Below are 21,949 nucleotides of genomic sequence, written 5' to 3'. Positions count from 1 at the left end.
TGTGTATTTGTTATGGGAAGAGTCCTTCTGTGAATAGGTTTCTGAAAACAGAGGTTTAATCTAATTAAAAACATGTCTGTTGTCTTACAAATGCTATGGGCTCTAAGCTGTTGCTGATAGGCAAGTATAGTTCTTGTAAATGTTACCACAGGTACCATGTTGAAAAGGGGCTAATATCTAAATATTTTAGCTACAGTTATCACCAATTAGGAACGATCAATTATTTTATCCATGCATGGGCCTTAAAGTGTAAAACTTCTTTTTGGAATACCAAAGATTTTTGCTTTCAAAATTTGCCTAATTAAAAATCTGGGTTGCAGATACTACGCTGAGTTTCTGCCCTAGGCAAATCTTTCCTTTGAAGCTACAACTGGCCCCTGAAGAAACCACTTTGTTACGGTGCTGCTGGATACCTTAACAATGCTGTTTCAAACCCAATTTCTTATTCTTTAGAACCCTCTGTTATTTAGATTCATTCAATTTAAACATTCATCTTGAAAGCAGAGTGCATTAAGTAATAACTAAGCTTCTGTAACCACTGACGGCCTTTTATGTCTCTTCTGTCCCCTCCCCTGGTCCCCCAACAAGCCACATTGTCTGCGTTGGTGCTGGTGCCACTGTGAGCAGAGTCTTCTGCAGATGTCGGCGCGTCGGAGCTTGTTGTTCAGTGTGCTGTTTGCTAAGCTTTATTATACAGTCTGAAACCGTACCAAATAAAATAATCTCGTCGGGGCCTTGCTAAAGTGGTTTGGGGGGTTTCTGAAGAGGATTCTAGAAGTAAATAACTTTTTTTATGAAGAACTGGAAGCAATTTTTTTAATCTTTATTACAGATTACTTTCTGTGGCTCTTGTGTTACCATGAGACGTCGTAACTCTGATGTTAATACCTTATGATGGATTGGCCTGAGAACTGTGAATAACACCCACATCAGTATTATTAATTGTTTAAAAAATGTGATTACTACTTGTCTACCTGAGGAGCAAAACTGCAAAAAAGCACCAGTATAAGGGATCTATGTGGAGTTAGTATGTGTAATCTGCAAGACCTGTCACTGAATTCAAACAGGTTATGGTAAGTTTTAATGGAGTTTAATCAGAGGGTAGGAGAAATAGGCTTTTCTATTGAAAGTGTGTGTGTTGTACATGAATATTTAATATTAATGGAGCTATATTTCCTCTCACCTGGCTTTTGGGTCCACACTGCTGGGCATTAGATCATTGTAAGGATTTGAATGAGCAGCTGTGTGCATTTAAGAGGTGTGGAGAAAAGGTAGCTGTAATAAACAGCGTGACTCGGTTCATTGGTGTTTCACTGAGACGTTTAGGAAGAAAAGCTAGCAGTGCACATATTATTCAGAATTAAACTGACTAGCCATTTTTCCTGATCCATATATAGTACACTGGAAAATAGTAGTGGCAAAATGGTTTAAAAAGATGAAATTGAATAATAATAATAGCTGTTAATAGGAAAAAATGAAACTTTTGGGAGCTTCTTTTCTACTTTGACAATCCTTTCATTTCCTAAGTGACTTCCTAAATCCTACAGGATCAAATCAATGACAGAATCATCAACAAAAATAATTGCTTGGGTCACTGCTTTTCATACTCCTACAGGATTATTTCTAGGATACAGTAAGATTTGAAGTCCTAAGAAACAAAGCTTGCTTGACTTTAAAACTAGTCTATCTTCCAAATAGGAGGAGTTCTTTCCCTTCTCCCCTCAAGTACCTCAAACACCTGCTGCTTGTCTTCCTAAATTCTTTCCATTTATTCTTTCCATTTGTCCATTTATACCAACTTGTATATTTGAGTGTTTTGATTCTCTAACCCTTAGTCTCTCTCTCTTTTTTTGTTTCTGCCCCCACTAAAATTTCGTTTGACTTCAGTGAATGTTTTGTTTCATCTCACACAAAACATTCCTAAAACTGAATAAAATAGTAGGGGTCTTGCCTTTTTCTCTATGAAATAAAAATAAAATTATTGGATCTTCTGGGACAGGCTGAACTATATGTATATAATCTGGCTTCCAGAAGTAAATTGTTTATAGAGATATTTTCTTTTAAACTAAAATCAGATATGTTTGTCTTCTTAAATATTACTGAGTTGCTTAGTGCATAATCGATGCCAGGCAAATGCTCTATATGGCATACAGGCAAATGTATGTGATGCTGACTAGTATTTCATATTGTAAATTGTGTTCTCAGTTATAATCTACCAGATGCACCTTCTAGCTTAATACTTGTCATTTATTGTCTCTTTTTTAGTTTACTCTAAGAACGTAGGCTTTCCTCTCTGTTACAGACCAACTAAAAGTATTTAAAACCAGGAATATGAATATATATTGCTTTCTTAGTATTTGCAGTATTTAAAGCTGCAGGGTTTGTCTTTTAAGTACCCTATTACTGCAAGTCACAGAGTACACAAACCGTAAGTTCCTTAGAATAATGGTTTGAAAAAAGGAATAATTGCAAACTGAAGATAATTCATATTGCACAGGTACAAAGATAAGCAATAATCACATTTTTCATACATATTAGCCAAATGTAATATCTTTTTATAACAACAGAGGGAGACGAGGGAGAACCAGGATGGTATAATCTGAAAACTGACAAGAATAAATCTGCGTTAAATAGATCTTTTAATCCTAGTAGCCTTGACAGCCAGCACAGCTGAGGAGAGTAGGGAACTGTATGCGTGCTTTTACCTCCTCACCAGAACTGTCGCCTAAGCTCTGGCAGTCTGCCATGTGCAAGCCCCTGCTAAGGTTTTCTTGACGTTCCAAGTACCCTTTCTGGGATCAGGTGAGCAACTTCTCTCGTTCCTGGTTCTACATCACTATTCGTAACAGAGGATTTTCAAAACAGTGGCATAAATGCAAGGAAAAAATCATACATGATCATCTGATGCCTCTTTGTGTTTATAGGACTTTTCTGTTAGAGAATCTATCCTGTAATAACAGTGCATTTGATTAGAAGTTAAGGACCAACAGATGACCTACTGGTGACATTATTATATGATGGGTTTTCAGTGCAGAGCAGCAATTTAATGAGAAATTTGAGATGGTTTTAAAGGAATATTGCAACTGTGGCATCTCTTCAAAACCCTTCAGGTATCTGGTTCTGCAGTAAGAGATTTTATTCCATTTTACTTGATTAAGCTTGAGCTATTTTTTAACCTGTGTTAGTCAACTTAAAGCTACATTTTTGTAAGCAAACATGTTTTGATATATTTGTTTTGATTAGTATTAAACCTTGCTCAAGTAAATAAAACAGCACAGATGTGTTCTGTGCCACGTCCTGAAAGTGCGGAATCTAGAAAAGCAGCAATATTAAATGGTGGGTGGGAAAGAAAAACAGAAAAGAAAGAGGGGCTAGGGAAAGCAAATGACTGCAGAGCATTGGAGGATTGTGTTTATATTAAAGCCATCTGTAAGAGAGCAGTGCATTTATAGCAGTTCTTAGTTCTTCCAGTAGTGTCCTCCATGACCTTGGTTGGGTGCTCTGTAGGGTGACTAATGGTTCACCATGTTCTTTTTTCCTGGTGACTTGCCTGTTGCCTGCCTCTGGGTTTGTGTTTCCCCTTATGCTGACTTTTGCAGTATTCCTTCACTCTCTTATCTCAGGGCTTTGATGCATATGTTCTGAAGGTGGCCACCGTGACTTTGGGTGGCAGCAGATGGTAAACCTTCAGGCTGCCACCGGCTATACTGGTGTTAAGTTGGAAACTTAACGTTTGATGAAGAATCAGTAGTGCATATGGAAGAGCTTTTACTGCAGAAACATCTTTTAATTAAAAAAAATTAGCATACTGAAACATTTGCTATTTTCTATGCATTTAAAGGATCCTAAAATTAACTGTTTTCTTAAAGCTAAACTGTGGTTATTTACTAGTCAGGTTTTATTTTATTTTTCTCCAATTAATTGTACCTACTAACTGAATTGAATTGAATTTATTTTCCACTAAGCTGCTGAATATACTATAAATCAAATCTAAGAAGCTAATTTTTTAAAGCAGCTGCTGTCAGCATCAGAATTAACCCTTGACTTAGAAAAAAAGAAAAGAAGGAAATCTTATTTTCCACCCCATTGGGTTATTGCTATACTCTACTTTGCTGAGACATCCCCATGCAGTGTTGTTTTGTTCACCTGCATTTTGGGATGTGGCTCAGGTGCTATATAAAACATCCATGGGATTTCTGTGCTGCTGAAGACACTTACGTACATTATATTTATGGCAACTGCTATTTGTCTGTCAGTATTTTTGGCCGGTTGGAGATTGTCATCAACACACAAAAGAAGGGAAATGAGTAAGCAACAGTGTTACAAGTGCCAGCATAGTATGTAGACCTTGACTCTGTTTGTACATTAGTGTTACAAATAGGATTTTGCCTTGTCTCCTTTTGTGTCACAGTCTAGTTGCTTAGTGCCTGGGAATGTCCTGCTGTGTGTTTTTCTCCCTTCCCTCTGAGATGGGATGCTGAATGTTACAGTTGACAGCTCATCGTTATGAGGTATTAAATACTACAAGTTACATGGTAGTCACCACAGAAACAGGTTCAACCTGCTTATGCAAGCCAGGAATAGGCTGGTTAATATAGGCGGCTTTGGAAGAGAACAGAATTAAGCAGAAGGGAACGTTCAGTGGAATTTTGTTTTGTTCATTCGTGTCATCCTGGTGGAAGTTTGCCACTTTGTGTTTTAAAAAGAAACCTTACAAAAAAAATTACCAAAGAACATGCCTGCCCTCTCTTTTACAATGAGAGAGAAGTGTGAAGAATTGCAAACAGAAATGACCTGTTGGGACAATGGTACTATAAAGAATATGTCTGTGAAGTATGAGATAAGGAGAATAAGTAGGTATTTGCGCCAATGGCAGAGTTATGCTTGTGCACTTCTGCAGCAGCCTGGTAATGTATCCAAGAGCTACTCACCTATTCTGCTGTGTATGTGTGAAACTAAGTCAAACAAATATACTTGTGGCAGTCTCTTTCCTTGTCTTATCCCTTCCTGAAATGTCAGTTTTCTGATTAGTAATTTATTCATTTGTATATTTAATTGGGTGGTTCTGGTTAAACCACATCTTCTGTAATTTGCATACAAGCTGCCTCTCATTGAAATGACTTTTGGTTTTAGAGGGCCTGTGTAATGTACCTGATCTGCCTGGGCCAAATGGAGTATCATGAGGAGTGTTTCTAAAGTTCATTTTATGATTCTTCTTCGGCTGCTTGGACCCCTTGTGAAGTAAACAGTCTTACAGAAAGGTAGATATTGAATCAGCAAAGAATTTCACATTAAATTAAATGGATCTATAGATTTCTTCAGAGCTGCATGCTGATCTAACCATTGGGAAAGTCGGAGAAAATTATTGAAAATAGGAGAAAGGTATGATGCTTGTTGGGAAGGAAGAAGAAAGAAGCTGTTTAGGATGACTGGTTAGTCTATCTAGGTAGTTAATCTGAAAGGCACAAGACTATTGTGTGTTGTTATTACCATTACAAAATTGTAGTTGCAACTTTAATTTTAATCTGGTAGTATAACAGATGAAGCTAGCCCTAAAGGGACCAGTTGTCAGCTTTATTCCTGTTAGTAGTAGTCATTCTATATGTCTTTCTATAGGGCGAAGACTCAGTAATATGTTCTGTTACACCATATGCTAGTACAGTGCTGATAAGCAAGTGTGAACAATGAAAGGGAGGAATACATTAATTGTATTTGTGCAATAAGGTATGCTATCAAAGGTAATTATTTCATGACAGTTTTCGTTATAGCAGTTGTTTTATCATGAAATAAAAGATGGCTTTAGCAGCCTTTTATTGGAAAGACAATTGTATCAAATTAGTACCAAATTAGATTTTTGCCTTTATAAAGGTGAGCAAACCCATGAGCAGTTTTTAAATTGGTGTCTTCTACTCTACAAATGAACGAATCCTGTTTGAGGGTTAAAGAAGCTATTATTCTGTCCTTTATGCTGACAGCTTCATTACTGATTGGCCTATTGTTGGTATTAAAAAAATGTTTTGCTCCTTATGATCTTTGTGCATGCAACTATAATATTAATACAGACCATGGAACTGTTCATTAAGAAACGACTTTAAATGAGGTTGATGTGTGTAAATCTGGAGAGATACAGATGTTAAATGCAGCCATTCCTTTTTGTATACAGCCGTATGGCTAATAATTTCCAAGTGGCTAAAGCTCTTGTTAGCAAGAGTGCTGGTGTGTTAAGAATGGCCCTATAAATAACTTGAAGAACCGAAGTTGAAGGTGCTTCTTTTAAAGACTATTGTTAACTAAACATTATTGCCAAACAGATGGAAAGCATTCACCAGCCTGATGTTTTTACGTCTAATTATATTATCGCCAGTCCTGTACGGCTCAGTTGAAGAGGTGTATCCAGAGGCCAATTTATAATCATTTAGCCAACACCTGTTTGGGAGATATTGACAGTCAAAGGGCACATTTAAAAAAAAATCACATATGTTCTTGTATTTATTGCCTCAATGTGAACAGTGTCTAGTTACAAACAAACTTGGGAGAAGAAGAAAGAAAGAGACTGTAAACATATAATCACTTCCTAACCATTTTTATCTTTAATTTTGCTTGTTTTAGCACCTCCTGTAAGGTGGCTTTTCATTTTTTTTCTTGTACTTTTGGTTTTCTTTACTGTTTATTTTTTTAACTTTACACCTTTTGATAGCAAAAAAAATTCCTATTATAATATATTCAGCTAATTTCTATTGTTTCTGGAAGCCCCGTGTAAGGGCCCTGAAAAATTGTTTGGGAAACTCAGTGGCCTAGGGACATTTGTCCTTCCTTATTGTGCCCTTTGAAGCGGAAACTGTGTGTCATTCCTTTGTCAATAAATCTCAGAAATAGCAGTTTATGTTGATCTTTTTCCCCAAGAAGACATAAAATAGCTTTTAAAATTGTTTGCAACTCTAACAAAAAGCAAAAATGTTAAAATTTTTATATTCAAATGATCGTGTTCAATATTGGTGTTCAGATATTTTATTCTGTAGGCATGGAGTGTGTATAACAGGGATTGAGCTGCTGATACCCTCCTTAGGTTCCCTGAACATCACAGATCCTTGTAGACTTTCTTGGAAAGACTTTGATACTGTCACTGTTTGCAAAAGGTCTTTAAAATTGGACAGAAAGGAAGCCGTTGAAATGGAGCAGTGTCACTTTTTCTGTTTTTTTCTTTGTGGATTCTCTTTGTGCTTAGTAGAGAGAGAAATGATTAAAAATCAGTACAGGTCTCTTCCTTTTCTTGGGGTGCTCAGAGAGCAATGGCAGTGATATGAATGCAGCCATTCCCAAGAGCTCAGCTTGTGGCTGCATTGGGAAAGCCTATACAGTGCTGCAGTGAGACCTACCTGCCTGGCTGGGACACCTGCATGTCTTCATCAGGCCTTGCTAAGGGCGCTGTGCCAGATGGCTGTCCCCCCATTCCCGTCGGGGAGAGCAGCTCAGTGTGCTGACCTGGTAGACATCATCCTTTAAGGAAGAGTAGGCACGGCTGCATTGATGCCCCACAGAGCAGAGAGGCACGGGACAGTGTAACTGGGTTGTCCTCCTGCTGTTCCCTGATGCACCTAATACTGTGCTGCCACTGGCAAGTCGTTCCTGTGGGATAAATCTCTTTTTGTTGCTAGTTGTCTTAGCCTTCTAGGCTGAGTCATTGCATTGTACCCGTGGAGCTCAAAGTTGGGTAACCAACCTTCATGGCTGGCATTAGCAGCCCTTTAGGTGCTTGATTTTGCAGCCTAAATATTTTGGTGTTAATGTGTGTGAATATTTATACTGGGAGTGTACAGTGTCTGTTTAAAATAAGCAGTGGGTGGGTACCCTTGTTCTTGTTGCTAGAGGAAGGCTGGTCTTGTGCATGTGCTGGTTACGTGGCTTTCCTGCAGCTGGGACCTGTCAGGTGCATCTGTGAGCTCGGAGTTTGAAAGCAATTCAGTCCTGATGCGAAGGCAGAGAGCAGGAGAGTTCCAGCTCCCTAAAGATGTAGGTTCTCGAGTGGTGTATGTATAGGTACATATATGTATGAATATAGTTTGTTTTGTTTTCACCACCTAAATCAACAGAGCTTGCTAAGAGGCAAAACATTATTTAGTACCCTTGTCATCACTGTGCTGTGTTTAAAGTAAGTGCTTTCAGTAAGGTAATGCACTGTGTAACAGAGATGGTCTCTACAGCTGTGGGTGTTCTCCTTTTTGCAGTGTTTTTTTTCCCCTTTACCTTAAATAGTTTACACCTGGACTTCCTTGCAGCCATTTCTGTTGTGGCTTATGGATGCAAAATAAAAAGGGCAGCTGACAAATGAGACAGCAGTGACTGTATGGTTGGTAGAAGAATGTATTTTCATGACCTGTGTGTGTATGGCTGGTTTTCAGGTTAGCTTCCTGGAAAGGAGCTATTGTAGCCAGCCCTCCCCCCCCCCCCCCCCCCCCCCAAAAAAAAAAACCTCCTCCTGTAACCCACAGGTAGGCAATGAATTTGATGTATAGGAATCATGATGGAGAAAAATATGTTACTAGGAAGGTTAAGTACAGTGAGTTGAAAAACAAATAGAATTACAGTGAAGTAATACAGGAGGGTAGTGCTGTATGAAGGTTACTTTTCATGCTTTTTTATGCTGTTACCATTACATTTTTGTAATTTGGGTTCTGCTGAATAATAGCTGCAATTATAAAGTACTGTTTTTTAGTATTAAATTAGGATTCATTTTTCTAATTAGCTGATTGGGAATTAGATGACATTTTGGTACTAGAGAGGTATATCTATAGGGATGTCTATCTTCAGTCATATTTCTTTCCTTTAAAAAGTGGTTAACAAATGTATTGCTTATTTTTTTAAACATGACTTACATCACTTTCTTTGTAAAAATATTAAACATTTGGTCATGTCTTGTTAACTTATGTGAATCTTAAATATTTTGCTGAATGTATTTTGTTTAGGTTTTGCTTGTAATGGACACTAGAACACAGCAGACTTTTATACTGAAGGTGAGTAAAATCTTTTATTGCATCTCTAAACAATTTGGCTTGCTAATTTACATCATACAAAGAATGCCTTGCATTTAATGTATAGTGGTATATCTTTGTAGTGTGTTATTATGTTAATACTTATACCCCTATTAAATGTGCTGGAATTCTTCTTTTCTAAGTATTGAGTTGCTTTCCATTCCTTTCTCTGTGTAACTTCCCTATTGTGCTTATATGCAGGTTTAATCATTTGAGCAGACATGAGTTGTTGAGGCCAGTACCTTACCACGTTTTGGTAAAGAACTGCAGTTACAGTGTGTTTCTTAAAAGATTTATAAAGACCTAGGCATATGCCGCTTACTAAATAAGAAAGTTAAGTTGAAAATTCTCCTTAGCCAAAGGAGGCTTTACCATGTAATTTGGGCTTCCTTTAGCTGAAAGGTATGATACTGGCCAAAGTGTAAGAACACCAGTCTTACCCAAAATGTCTTTCTTATGGTTTAACATCAATAGGCAGTAAAATCTAAGGTTAATATTACTAACTTTTGAATTAACAAATAGTTAATTGTTGGGATTAAAATTTTTCAGATTACCCTTCTGTGTTTCAAAACATGCTCAGATCAAGATCCCAACATTTTCGATGTGGGGAGTTAGTTCAGTCTGAGTCTTGTTGGAGCCATTAGTTCAGGCTCGCAAGAAGTACACTGCTGATAGGAGGATGGGCTGCAAAACTGTGTGGCAAACAAGGAGCTATAGTTGTTTGTTACCGTTTTGTAACTTTCCTTTAGGTCTGACTGAAAACTCTGCTTTAACTTTGTACATCTGGCCTTTGAAATCATTTGCTATACATACACGCGGAGAACAGAAAAACTGTTCCTCAGAAGGGAATATTTGTGAATATTGTATATTAGAACCTCACTTTATCTACTGGCAGATAGGGTAACATTGAATTTCCCATTTAACTGCTTATGTTTATCAATACTGTAATAGGTCACACTATTGACATACATTTTTTTTCTCTTTCTCTCTCCCCTTCCTTTCTCCCTCCCACATCAATTTTTTCACTCCTGGCAACTTCATCTCTGTGCTACCTCCCAAAAATCATTACCTCTCAAGGAGACTAATCCGTTCCCTTCCTTTTTGTTGTGGTTGTTGTTGTCTGTACTGAAGTACACTGAAAATCTACGGATTACCTGTAAAGCCAAGGTGTTCTTTTGTCTTTAGAACTTGGATTGAATTTTAACAGTGTCTTTTGGTCACACAGAAAAATAAAATTAAAAAAAAAGGTCACAGAGAAATAACTGAGTGTCATCCTGATGACTTAGTTTGAGAGAGATTCTAATAAAAACATTGACCCATGTAATTGATTTTAATGGCAGCTTTGTGCCATCTTCTGTTCTCTGGAAATGCGCCAGATGCCATCAGCACAGCCTCGGGGGACCGAGGGGCATAGAGCAGCAGATGAGTGGTTTCTCTGAAGCCCAGAGTAACTCGGATAGATTAGTTTGGTTGATAAACACAGAGCACAGCAGGCACCAAAGGCAACTGAGGGTACAACTGACCTTTTTGTTCTCTGTCAGGGTCTAAGGAAAAGTAGTGAGTACAGCAGGAGCAGAACGACCATCATTCCCCGCTGTGTGCCCAACATGGTGTGTCTGCACAAGTACATCATCTCTGAGGAGTCTGTCTTTCTTGTGTTACAGCATGCAGAAGGTTTGTCTCTGGTTTAAGTATTTTACTGGAAAGAGTCAAAGGTTTTGGTTTTAATCAATGGTGTATTTCAGTGTCAAACTAATCTCTTATACATAGAATTAAAATATTTTTAGTGTGCCTAGGAGTAAAGATGCCTAGGAGTAAAGATGTCATGTAAGACACCCCGCATCCTCCCTCCCTTTTTTCCTTCTTTCTGTAGTGGAACTGATTCCTGTTTCAAATAGCCTCAAATCCTGATGGGTTACTTGAATTGTAGTAATATTGAAAGCTTCCAACTGTTTATTTTCTACAGGGGAGTAGGTGGTTTGACTGCAACAAAAATCCGCAGTATTTACAGTCATCTCTAGGAGATAAAGTCTTTGGCTACTTTTGTATACTTTAGCAAGTAAGCCTTTTTAACATCTTATAATTAAAATGACAAGTATCCTCACAAGAATTTAATAACTCTCTGCTAAAAAGCATGAACATTTGCCTATCACTTAATATTACGTAGTTATTCTGATCTGGGTTTTTAAGAAAATAGCTAGTGGCATCATATAGGAGTTCAAAGTAGAACCACGGAGTTGTGCCTTCAAACTGTTTATGAAATTCCTATTAAATGTACAGAGAACAGGTGGCAAAAAATAATTACATTTTGATTTTTTTCATCTAACACCTGGATTTAAATATTCCCTAAATGTAATTACCTCCTTTTTTTTTTGGAATGAGGATAGAATATAAATTTTGGGTTTGCTAATAGATCTCTTTTTAGGAAATGTTAATAATTCAGTCAGAGTGAATGATTGAAAAGCAGTGAACTAGTTTATAGAGAAGATATTTTTATTGCATTGGTTATGATTTCTTTTATTTCTAATAAACCAGGTTTTGGCTTTTGCAGAACAACTTTTGTCATGTGAATGACACTCTTTACAACATGGCTGTTTCTGCTATATGTGAGTTAATTTTGCCATGAGCAGAGATGCATGAAGAAAGACCTTGTATTACAACATTGTCTGATGGTGATCTCAAGGCTTACTAGGCTCCTCTGTGCAGTGATACTTTTCTTAAGATGTGCATAATTCAGCCAAATAACTTAGTAACTATCACCTGAATTCTAATCTCCACATAAGCTGGTACATTTTATTTGGAGAAATAATATTAAATAATATTTTTTTAAAAAATAAGAACTTGTCAGATACCAATTGACTTTAAAGCTTGAGTATTGAGAAGGATTAGAGACAGGATAAAATATAACCAGAAAAAATTGTTCCTGGTACTACTTCAGTTTCTAAAGCCCCTGCAGTTTTGCACTTCTCTTCTGGAAGAATGTCCTTTCTCAGGAGAAATGAAGAAATAGGATGAAGAAATATGGAATTTGAGGGAGTAGTGGAAAGATGTAGAGAGCAAAAATTTTAAGTAAGTTTTAATGTTACATAAACCTGATGTAGCAGGCATTTAGTAAAGTGAAACTCCTTTCCTGATGGAACTGAAAGCATTTGTTACAGCAGGTGTTGGTAAGAGGAAAACATTCAGGCCAAGCACATTTCACTGGATTTCTAACCACGTCAAAGATGAGTAGGAGAGGATCACTTATTCTTATATGGAGGACACCTCATTCATCCTAAATGTTAAGTTGAGGTTTCTGCTGTTACGTGAATGAGCTCTGAGTATGCAGTGTCTCCATTTTTATCATTGTTATCACAACTTGGACACCCTTGTATACATTATAAACTGTGTAGGATTTCCCCTCATTTTCTGATAAAATAGCGGATAGTTTGGAAATGAATTCACCTCTATTCCTGTTCTCAGTCTGTTCAGAAACATTATGATATGCCATAAAGATTGTCTGCTTATTATCAGGGAATTAAAAAAGTCAATTTCCTTAAGAACAGTTCGCTGCTCTCAAGAGCTTATTGACTGTACTCAGAACAGGCAAAGAAAGAGAAAAAGAACTGATATATTCCCCTCTAAAGAGGGAGAGGCAAAGTGCAAGGAAAGAGTCGATTGCCTGATGATGTATACAAGTACGTTGCAGATGTAGGACCTGATCCCTAACCAGGGCAATAATTTGGTGTTACTTCTAGAATTCTATGGCCTGTGTACCTCACCCTGTCCTGGGAGACTGAGGCTGGGAGGTGATTCAGGAGACATGCTCAAATTATTGTTTTTAACTCTATGGAGAATATGAAAATTGGGGCAAACTTATGCTGTACTAGATGCAGGAACCAGTCTTTCTCATCCCACTGACGTGCTTGATCAAATCAGCCTTTTTATAGTAGAACATACCCTTTAAATTGCAAACAGAAATTGTATCAGAAATCCTATAGATAAAGCAGTGTTAAATATTTATACCTCCAACTAAGTATAAACAGGGAAAGTGGTTTTACTTCATTTAGGGAAAAAATAAAAAACTTCTTGAATGATGCTGTTTAGGTGGTAGTTGCTGAAATTTTATTGTGTAAATTTATGAATGTTCTTTTAATTTAACATGTTAACTATGCCCATTGTACCATTGGGAAGTTCAAGGGTAAAATATTAATTTAAGTGAACAATGGCTTGAATTACAGCAAGTTCTGATGAGGTTTCAGTGTTATATACAGATATTATGTATTTGCTAAGCAGTCTGCTATTTCTGTTTGCAGTAAATTAACTGTATTATTAAGTTCAGAACTATTGGTATTCTGAAAGCTTGACCCCAAACTCTTGCTCCAGATTAAGAATTTTTCTTTTAGTAAGTTACGATGTTGTTATATGTCCAGAAATCATGAGTGAAGTCTTTTGCCCTCTCATTGACTTTTCTTTTGGCCACATTTGGAGGCTTCAGGGGTGTCTTAGGAGCAAGAAAGTCCATAATGTTATCTAGTAGCTTTGTCAGAAAGCAGTTGGCAAGTCCGAGTGTGATAGAGAGCCAATCTGGTGTTAATAAGGCCTCACTTCTTCTTGGCACTAAAAACTCCAGAAATTTTAGAAACAGATGCTTCAAAAATAGGCTGGGGGGCTTGCATGGGACATCAAAGTTTAAGTGGCTGTTAGAAACTGTCAAACCTCCTTAAGCATAAGCAAGCTAGAGATCCTATCAATCTGGAGGGCACTCAAGAAACTTCAGAGCTTGCTGCACACTGGAACTGATGGAAAACGCAGAAGCATTCTGACTTGCAAAGCTGAGAATTTGTAAATAGAAAAGGTGATATTACTAGCTGTAAAGATTTGATGTAGGTCAGAAAGTGTAGGAAAGGTGATCTGGTCCTTGGCAAGAGACTTTTCAGGAGACTGCTTTGAAATAATAGCATTTGCTATAAGTGTCTTGGGAAGTGGGAAGTTTGCCTAAACTAGCAATCTTTATAGTGGAAATTCACCAGGAGCAGTGGAAGCAGTCGTATATGTAAGACTCTGGTGTTTGCAGCTACTGTCATGTTAGACATTAGGCCAGAGATTAACTTCCAGTTCCTGTGTACGCTACAACCCCACTACTGCTGCCATTCGCATGCTGTAAAACATTATTATTGTATCATGGTAGTGCCTGCATGTCTGGTTCCCTTTAGCCTACGAACTGTACAAGCATAATTGTATGTTGTCATTGTTTATTAATACCATGAAGTTTGCTGGCGGTCATGTCTTTAATGAAAAGGAGGACAGTGATCCTAAGAAAACTCTAAGGGTGTTTTTTTTTTTCCCCCAATAAGGAAGAATATTATTTCACATGAGGCGCATGAATTATCATTGGCATGCCTGGCCCTAAACAAATTCTTATACAGTAATGCAGAGAGTTTGGCGAGGTTTTGGAGAATAATTCGAACAGATGTCTTTCCGTACGCCTGTTTTTACTTCCCTATCCAATCATGGTTATTTGGAAGCCCAGATTGTTGGGTCTGACTTTGTTTGAGCTATCCTAAATACAGTGATTACCACATTCTTAACTGCATTCCAGTTCTGCAGGAATCAAGTATATTGTTCTTTAGAACAAACTTATGGGCCAAGCTAGCTAAAGCCAAATGACTTTTTTTTTGAATATGTCCACTTAGCTAGTCTATCAGGTAAGTGTCTGAGTACTAAATGAGGAAAAAATCCAACAGATCATGAATTTTTCTTATCAACTAAAACAAAAACATAGTAGGAGACTAAATTTGCTGATCTGTTAGGTTTCCTTTTATCCAGTGATATGTCCTGCATGGCCTTTGTATCTTCTCTTTGATGTTCCCTCTTCAAAGTACTATTAATAACAAAAAACTGCAGAAGTGTTTGAAAGAATATATAAAAATTGTGGAACTAACAAGATTCCTAGCCAGCTTCATCACTCAGTCACTCTGTGTTAAAATTTCTTCCTGACTATTTGGACACTAACTGTTTAGATTCTGCCTCTGAAGCACAGGTATAACCTCCAGATCATTGAAAATATGATGAAATAAGGGAGTTTTAATAAGTAGCTTTACACTGAATAACTGCAAAAGAATGTAGAATTTTGTGGCTTTGGTGTCCTAATAAACTTAGAAAAAGTAAGCTGGACTGATGGTAGAGTCAATTTGTGATAAAAGAAAAATTCATAGTAATTTGTTATGTTAATAGTGTACTTCTGAAATTATATTAAATACTAATAAACTTTAGCTTAAAATGATAGCTTTTATGATTATGTAGTATGTTAGACAAACTTTGACAATGGCTGAAGTTTCTTGTTTGGATTGATTTCTGTAATTTTATTTTTTATAGATTCCTGTTACTATATTAGCATGGCTTGCTAATGGGTTTTCTTGATCTTACACAACACATGGAGAGAGGGGGAAAGATTATTAGTGTGTCATTCATAAAGGCATAATTATATACCCAGATACAAATATCACTCTTGTTTGACCCTGGATCGGACATTTTCAAAAAGGAATAAAATTGTTGTTTTTCACTATAGAACACAATTATTGAATAGCATTTATTTATGTATTTCCACTTGACCAGGAGGCCAGTCTTGAAATATTTATATGTAAACATATTTGAACATAATCAAAATTTTTTGTATTTAGTTGCATTTAGCTCTAAATTGGAGTTGCAATAAGTAGTCATTTTCACTGTGATCTCTTAGTCCAAGTGATTATTAATGAGTAACTTCTTTCTTAAAAAGGTAAAATAATAACGTGTTTACTAATGGAAAACTAGTCATTGTTGCAATTTGGTTTGTTTTTACAGGTGAACTGTGTTGAATTCCTGAATACCCTCAGGATAAAACCATCCTTTTTATCTTTTGTCAAATTTGAGAGATTAGGCTTGCTGAAAGCATTTAAAACCAAAGTTTTTCTTCAAAGTTATAGCCTGAACTACTTGACTCTTTCAGTGAGGTTTCTGTGCTGTTTGAAGAGATGATATCAATACATCTGCTTTCCTGCTTTAATCCTTCTTGGGTCTCCTCCTTTCTTAAGCGGTACTGCGACTTCTAGCGGAGGCCAGGGTCCTAAGCAAGCTGCATGAGATCTTGCGTGATGCAAAGCGGGGCAAGTAGAAGACAAAGGCTGCGCCAGGAGCACCTTGGTCTGTTTATATGAAAGGGGAGAAGAATTCTTGCACTCCTTACACAGTCCAATCCCTTTCTACCTTAATATAGGAGGACAAAACATTAACGTCAGGGAGAGCCCTTCAGAGAGCCCCTGAGGCTTGTGTTTTCACAAGAACAAATTTGTTAAGCAGTACTGGGGTAATAAATACAAGTAATATGAAGATGGAAATATTTTGCCTTTGCTTGTGCTAATTAATACAGTACAGGTGAGATGGGAAGATTTTATGTGATATAGTGAATGGAGCAGGAGAGTGTTTGTCAAGTATTTGAGATTTTATTGTTTGATTTGCACAGACCCTGTATATTTCCATGCCTAATTAATACACTGGGAAAAGTTACTTTGCAAGTACTGTTCACAAACTAATTTAACAAAAATTAATTTAAAAAGTTAATCAGAAAAGTTAATTGTTGTAAAAAGATCAGACTCTTGGAATACAATTAAACTTTAATATTCTTTTGTCATGGAGTAAAGTGTGGAAAAGATGAGAAGGTCTTTCTCACAACCATATAAAAAATGTCTGCTCTCTCTCTTTCTCTCCTTCTTCCTTCTGTTATTTTCTTTCTCCACCATTCCATAGCAAAAGTGTGGATATATATAAATTTATAAAAAGAATTGATGACTGTGCAATGAACATTTTGTTTTTATTTTAACCAAACTGTTTTAAAAACAGTAATTCCGTGGTTCTGTACAAAGTACAGGGTTCAGAATGAAGAACAGGGCCCTACTTCTACTTTTTTTCCTGGCAAGCAGCTGTGTAACATGACATTTCTTAAGGCAAGTGGCTTCATCCTAAGCATCTTCATGGACCCACTGCCCCTCACAGAGGCAAGATGCTGCTTGTCATGCGCTTCTGACAGGGCCAAGGCTCTTGGTTCCGCAGGATTGGCAGGAGGCGAGGGCTACCGCCTTGCGGAGAGCGACTGATGAGCCGTATCTTGCTACTGTGAAATGGCACATTGGAGGTATTTTGAATACGTCTGTGGGTAGATATATAAAGTTTGTTTGTGGTTAATATAGCAGCTCTTGTTCTCTTCTCTCCTAGCATTGCTTCTGTTTGCTGCTGTCCGTCTACCTGGCATCCTTTCGCATCTTCTAGAAAGTAGCAAGAGTCATTTTGATCTGCTGTGTCCATTTGTAGCTTACAGGCGGAGATCATGTGGATTAATAGATCTAGATTGCTATCTTTACCATTGAACTCAAGCTTTTAGAATTCCCTCTTAATATTTTTGATATACTTATTTTCACTACAGCCAGTGAAAATTATTTTTCCCTTCAAAAACAAGTCTTGTCTTAGCCAGAGGGATAGAAAGGAAGATAACACCACATAATATTATTCAAATTCGTTTTTTAAAGTATCAAGGTTTTTCTACCTTTGATAAGTTATTTTTGAAATACCTCAAAATATATAATATCTGTTCCTAGGCAATAAAAAATGCTTTCTCTTTTTGTTGTATGCTTTAAAGAAATTTTGCCTGATAGGAAGAGTGTTTAAAAACAACTATTAAGGACTATGTTTTGGAAAAACATAATATACAACTATATTACCCAAAAAAGTAAAAAGCATTGCAGATGCCCAGTGGGCTGGATACTTCTATGAAGTAGATCGCCTGTGAAGATTTTATTAGAACTCCTGTACTTTCCAGAATTTCTGTAAAATCTTTTAAACTGAAACGTCTTGACTTTGCATTTTTCCTGAAGTTATTGAAGGTAGCTTCTTAAAGCCAAATTCTTTCACTAGCAAAGTGCAAGAGATCCAGTAGCGTCTTGATTTATTCTATGTGACTTATGTTTTGTATTCTTTTATAAAAAGCATGCTGTATATGTGCAATATTTGAAAGCATGAAGAGTCCCATTTTGTATTTTTGAAGCTTAACAGTTACTTTTGGAGTACTTATAGTCTTTGATGTGAAGGAACTGGTTTGCTAATATAAATCAGATTCTTCATCATCAGGTAATGTAACAAGCCATAGAAAACTATTTTAAGGTCTGAGATTCAAGGGAGAAATGTGCCCATACTTAACAGAAAAAAAAAACAATTCTTCAAAAAGAGAAAAAAAGCTCTTACAATATCCTACTAATGTAAAGCAATTCTGTTCACCTTACCCTTACAGAACTTGCAAATGAATTCTTTTTGGTCTCTCTCCCTTAATGTCACTCATGAGCTTGGAGGTGTGATACAGAAGTATTCAGTTATGGTATAACTGGTGATGGGTGCTAAACCATTTGATCTTCCCTGGTTTTTGCTTTCTTTTGAGATTGTAGATGGAGAGTAGTCACCACCATGCAACTTGAGACAGACTCTGAAATGAGACTTTATTGAAGTTAAAAAAAAAAAAAAAAAAAAAAAGGCTTAATCTCAGATACAACTATTTAAATATTTATGTATTAATACAAATCTGTTTAAAAAGCAAGTAGCAATCACTATAATTGTTTCCAGCTGAGACAGCAGATCCAGCTTGCTCCATGGGCATAAGAACATAGTGTATTCTGACAATGAGGATATTTTCCTGTATTATAATTAATCTGCTTTTGTTTTGAGTTAAATTAAGAGATTTTTTTCACCCTTTCTTGCAGGAGGAAAACTATGGTCTTATATCAGTAAGTTCTTAAACAGAAGTCCTGAAGGGAGCTTTGACATTCCTGAACTCAAAATATCCAGTTCAACTAAAATTCACCTGGAGCAGCCAACACCTAGTCCTAAAGAAATCAGTAGCAGCACTGATTCCAGAGAAAGCTATGGGGAGAGGATGCTGAAGGTGGTCCCACTGAAGAACAGCCTCACACTGAGCTCTCAGGATGACAGCAGCAACCAGGAAGATGGCCAAGATAGTTCCAAGTGGATGGACTCAGAGTCCAGCTCAGAGGAAGAGTGCACTACTAGTTATTTAACATTATGCAATGAATATGGGCAAGAAAAGATTGATTCGGGCTCTCTAAATGAGGAAGCTGTTGTCAGATTGGAGAATGAAGGTCTAAATACCAAGGAGAGAAGTTGCTTGCAGACGTGCACTGTTGTTGGCAGTGATAGCTTCAGCTCTCAGATTGCATCTCAGGAACTAAAGCTTTTCATTGATGATGCTGAATCAGAAATAGCTAGTCCTACTAGGATATTGGACTCATTAAATAAATCAAAGAACAGTCCCATGGAACTCTTCAGAATAGACAGTAAAGATAGCACCAGTGAGCTTCTGGGGCTTGATTTTGGAGAAAAATTATATAACCTAAAATCAGAACCTTTGAAGCCATTATTTTCTACCCCAGATCATGATAGAAGCTTTGATGCCCTGGAAAACAAAATGGGTGTGAGAGCTCATGACACCATAAGCAGAGGTTCAAATGACTCTGTGCCAGTGATTTCCTTTAAGGATGCTGCTTTTGATGATGTAAATAGTGTTGATGAAGGAAGGCCTGATCTCCTAATAAACTTACCTGGTATGTCTGATGAAACAGAGGAAGCAACATTGTCAAGGCCGACAAAGTTTACAAAAAGTGATATGAACATCTTAGAAGTAAAATTGTTAGAAACGCCTGATGTCTTACAATTAAATAATTCTATGGATCAATGCAAAGCATTTGATCAAGAGCCAAATCATGTGACACCAGAACTGGGTGATGCTTCCCACGAAGAAGCTGATGGACAAAATGGTGTCACTCAGGGAGCCCTTGGGAGCCTCTTTACAGCTGAACTAGAGGTAGGTAGTTCAGAAGATGGGGCTCTATTTCAAGGGCTTGGAGCCTTAAACGTGACAAGCAAAGAAGAAAGTTTATTTGATTGCAACTTGCTCTTAGGTGCTAAAGACGTTAGTTTAGCTAAAGACATAATAGGAGATGAAGCTGTGTTGCTGTTTTCTGATCAAACTGAAGACTTTGAGAAAGAGGAAACAAACCCGGCTTTGTTACCAACAGCTGAAAGTGAAAAGACAGTACCAAAGAGAGAAGATGAAATAGCAGTAGCAGGGGAGAAGGAAATACATCACATTTTTCAGGACCTCGACGAAAGATTAGCGATAACCTCCAGGTTTTATATCCCAGAGGATTGCATTCAAAGATGGGCAGCTGAAATGGTTGTAGCCCTTGATGCTTTACATAGAGAAGGAATTGTGTGCCGCGATTTGAACCCAAACAACATCTTATTGAATGATAGAGGTCAGGAACTTTTGCAAATGCATTTCTTTTTATTCGCTGTTGCTTCCAATTAACTGAGTAGGCGTTTTATCTTGTAATTAGTATCTTCATTTCCTGTCTAGAGCTTCATTATCAGTGCAGCAAATTCACCCCCAGTAATAGCTTCTAGTACTTAATGATGCCATTATTCTTAATGATACTGTTTTTAGCTACAAAAGGAGTAATTACAGTTCACTTCTGCAGAAAATGGAAGGGAAAAATGTTTTGATTTCTCCTGTCGTTTTGTTTTTAGGACACATTCAGCTAACGTATTTTAGCAGGTGGAGGGAGGTTGAAGATTCCTGTGACAACGATGCCATGGAGAGAATGTACTGTGCCCCAGGTTAGAGCAATCACCTACAATGTTTCACTTGGAAAGTGGATGAGCAGCTTTCATTTTCTCATGGAGCCTCTATAATGTGGAACTCAAGTTTATGCAATATATGATAGGCTTTACTTCCTCCCTCCCTCCCCCGTATGTCTTAAAAACTAAGAGGGTTGATAACTGCTTTGTTGCTGAACTGTGGTGGTGTTCGTTAGAGTGCTCATATAAAGTGTAATTGCATTGAATATCTTGTTTAAGCAACTTTAAGGAACATTTTTTTTTCTTTCACGTATTTGCTGTGTATGAGTACATCCTGATAACTGAAAAAAGCAAATAGGAGAAAGGGCAGATTGAAAAGAGATTTAAAAATACAAAAATACGTACATGCAAAAAACATAAGGAGAAAACCTAGAAGTTGGAAATATACAATCCTAATAGGCTCAGAGATGCCTGTGACATTTTTGAGCAGCTAAAAAGTAGTTTAGAGAGCTGTTTTCTTAGAACTGCTTTCATCACTCGTGAGAGTGATAATATCTTGGGTTTTTATTGCAAGAGTGGCACTTGAAACCAAGCCTTTCCTCTCTTTTTTTTCTCCCAGTTTATTTTCTGCTATCATAATGGTCAAATGGTAGTGACAGATAAAAATCAGATAGCTGAACAATTTTACTTACAACTTGATATTATAAAAAAATCACAACTAGCTACTTTTGTAGTCAAAATGACTACTGGGAGGCTATTTAGATATTTCAGTTTGTCTCTTTAATTCTGAAATTTCAAATGCCTATGTGCTTTTTCTGCTGAGTTTATGGTCTGTTTAGGCTTTGCAACTTGGAGTGAATGTAGTCTTCAAGCTCAAGCCTGTAACCATGTTCACTAAAGATTAGCTGAAGATAAGTTATAAGCAATGGAAGAGAAAAGTTCTGAACTTAGTTTGGCATTGAGTATTTATTCTGTAACTTAGTCCCATCACAACTGAAATATAATGGGGAACTGCTCACTGTGAATAAAGATTGCAGAAAGTTGGCAAAAAAATGAATTCCAGCCTCTCAAGATTAATAGTCAAATAAAACCTTTGCCATACAGGTGTGAGATGCCAGATATTACAGAGAAACAGAAAACTTTTTTTTAAACCAATCAAAGTAAAAATCACATCTTCTTTCCATTCTCCCCTAACTTAAATTCAGGAATGAGAAAGTTGAGGAATCTCTGCATTTCAGAATCTCAGCAATTCTTGTGACTTG

The 21,949-nt window shown here is 37.0% G+C and overlaps 1 protein-coding gene across 7 annotated transcripts in view; it reads left to right on the top strand.

Moving 5' to 3' along the window:
• RPS6KC1 (ribosomal protein S6 kinase C1) overlaps nucleotides 1-21,949 on the top strand; it is an 84,477-nt gene that overhangs the window by 47,246 nt on the left and 15,282 nt on the right. For 6 of the 7 annotated variants that reach the window (XM_062571834.1, XM_062571830.1, XM_062571835.1 and 3 more), the window contains 4 exons: nucleotides 8,964-9,011; nucleotides 10,571-10,703; nucleotides 18,794-20,365; nucleotides 20,637-20,726. In XM_062571834.1, coding sequence (XP_062427818.1) covers nucleotides 8,964-9,011; nucleotides 10,571-10,703; nucleotides 18,794-20,365; nucleotides 20,637-20,726 — 1,843 coding nt within the window. Of the gene's footprint in view, nucleotides 1-1,013; nucleotides 1,074-8,963; nucleotides 9,012-10,570; nucleotides 10,704-18,793; nucleotides 20,366-20,636; nucleotides 20,727-21,949 lie in introns of those variants that run through there. The other variant, XM_062571836.1, reaches the window with a different exon arrangement.

The sequence above is a fragment of the Rhea pennata genome, chromosome 3 (genome assembly GCF_028389875.1).
Source record: "Rhea pennata isolate bPtePen1 chromosome 3, bPtePen1.pri, whole genome shotgun sequence".
Lineage (NCBI taxonomy): Eukaryota > Metazoa > Chordata > Aves > Rheiformes > Rheidae > Rhea > Rhea pennata.
Note: the sequence above shows the minus strand (reverse complement) of the source record. Positions and strands in the feature narration are given on the sequence as shown.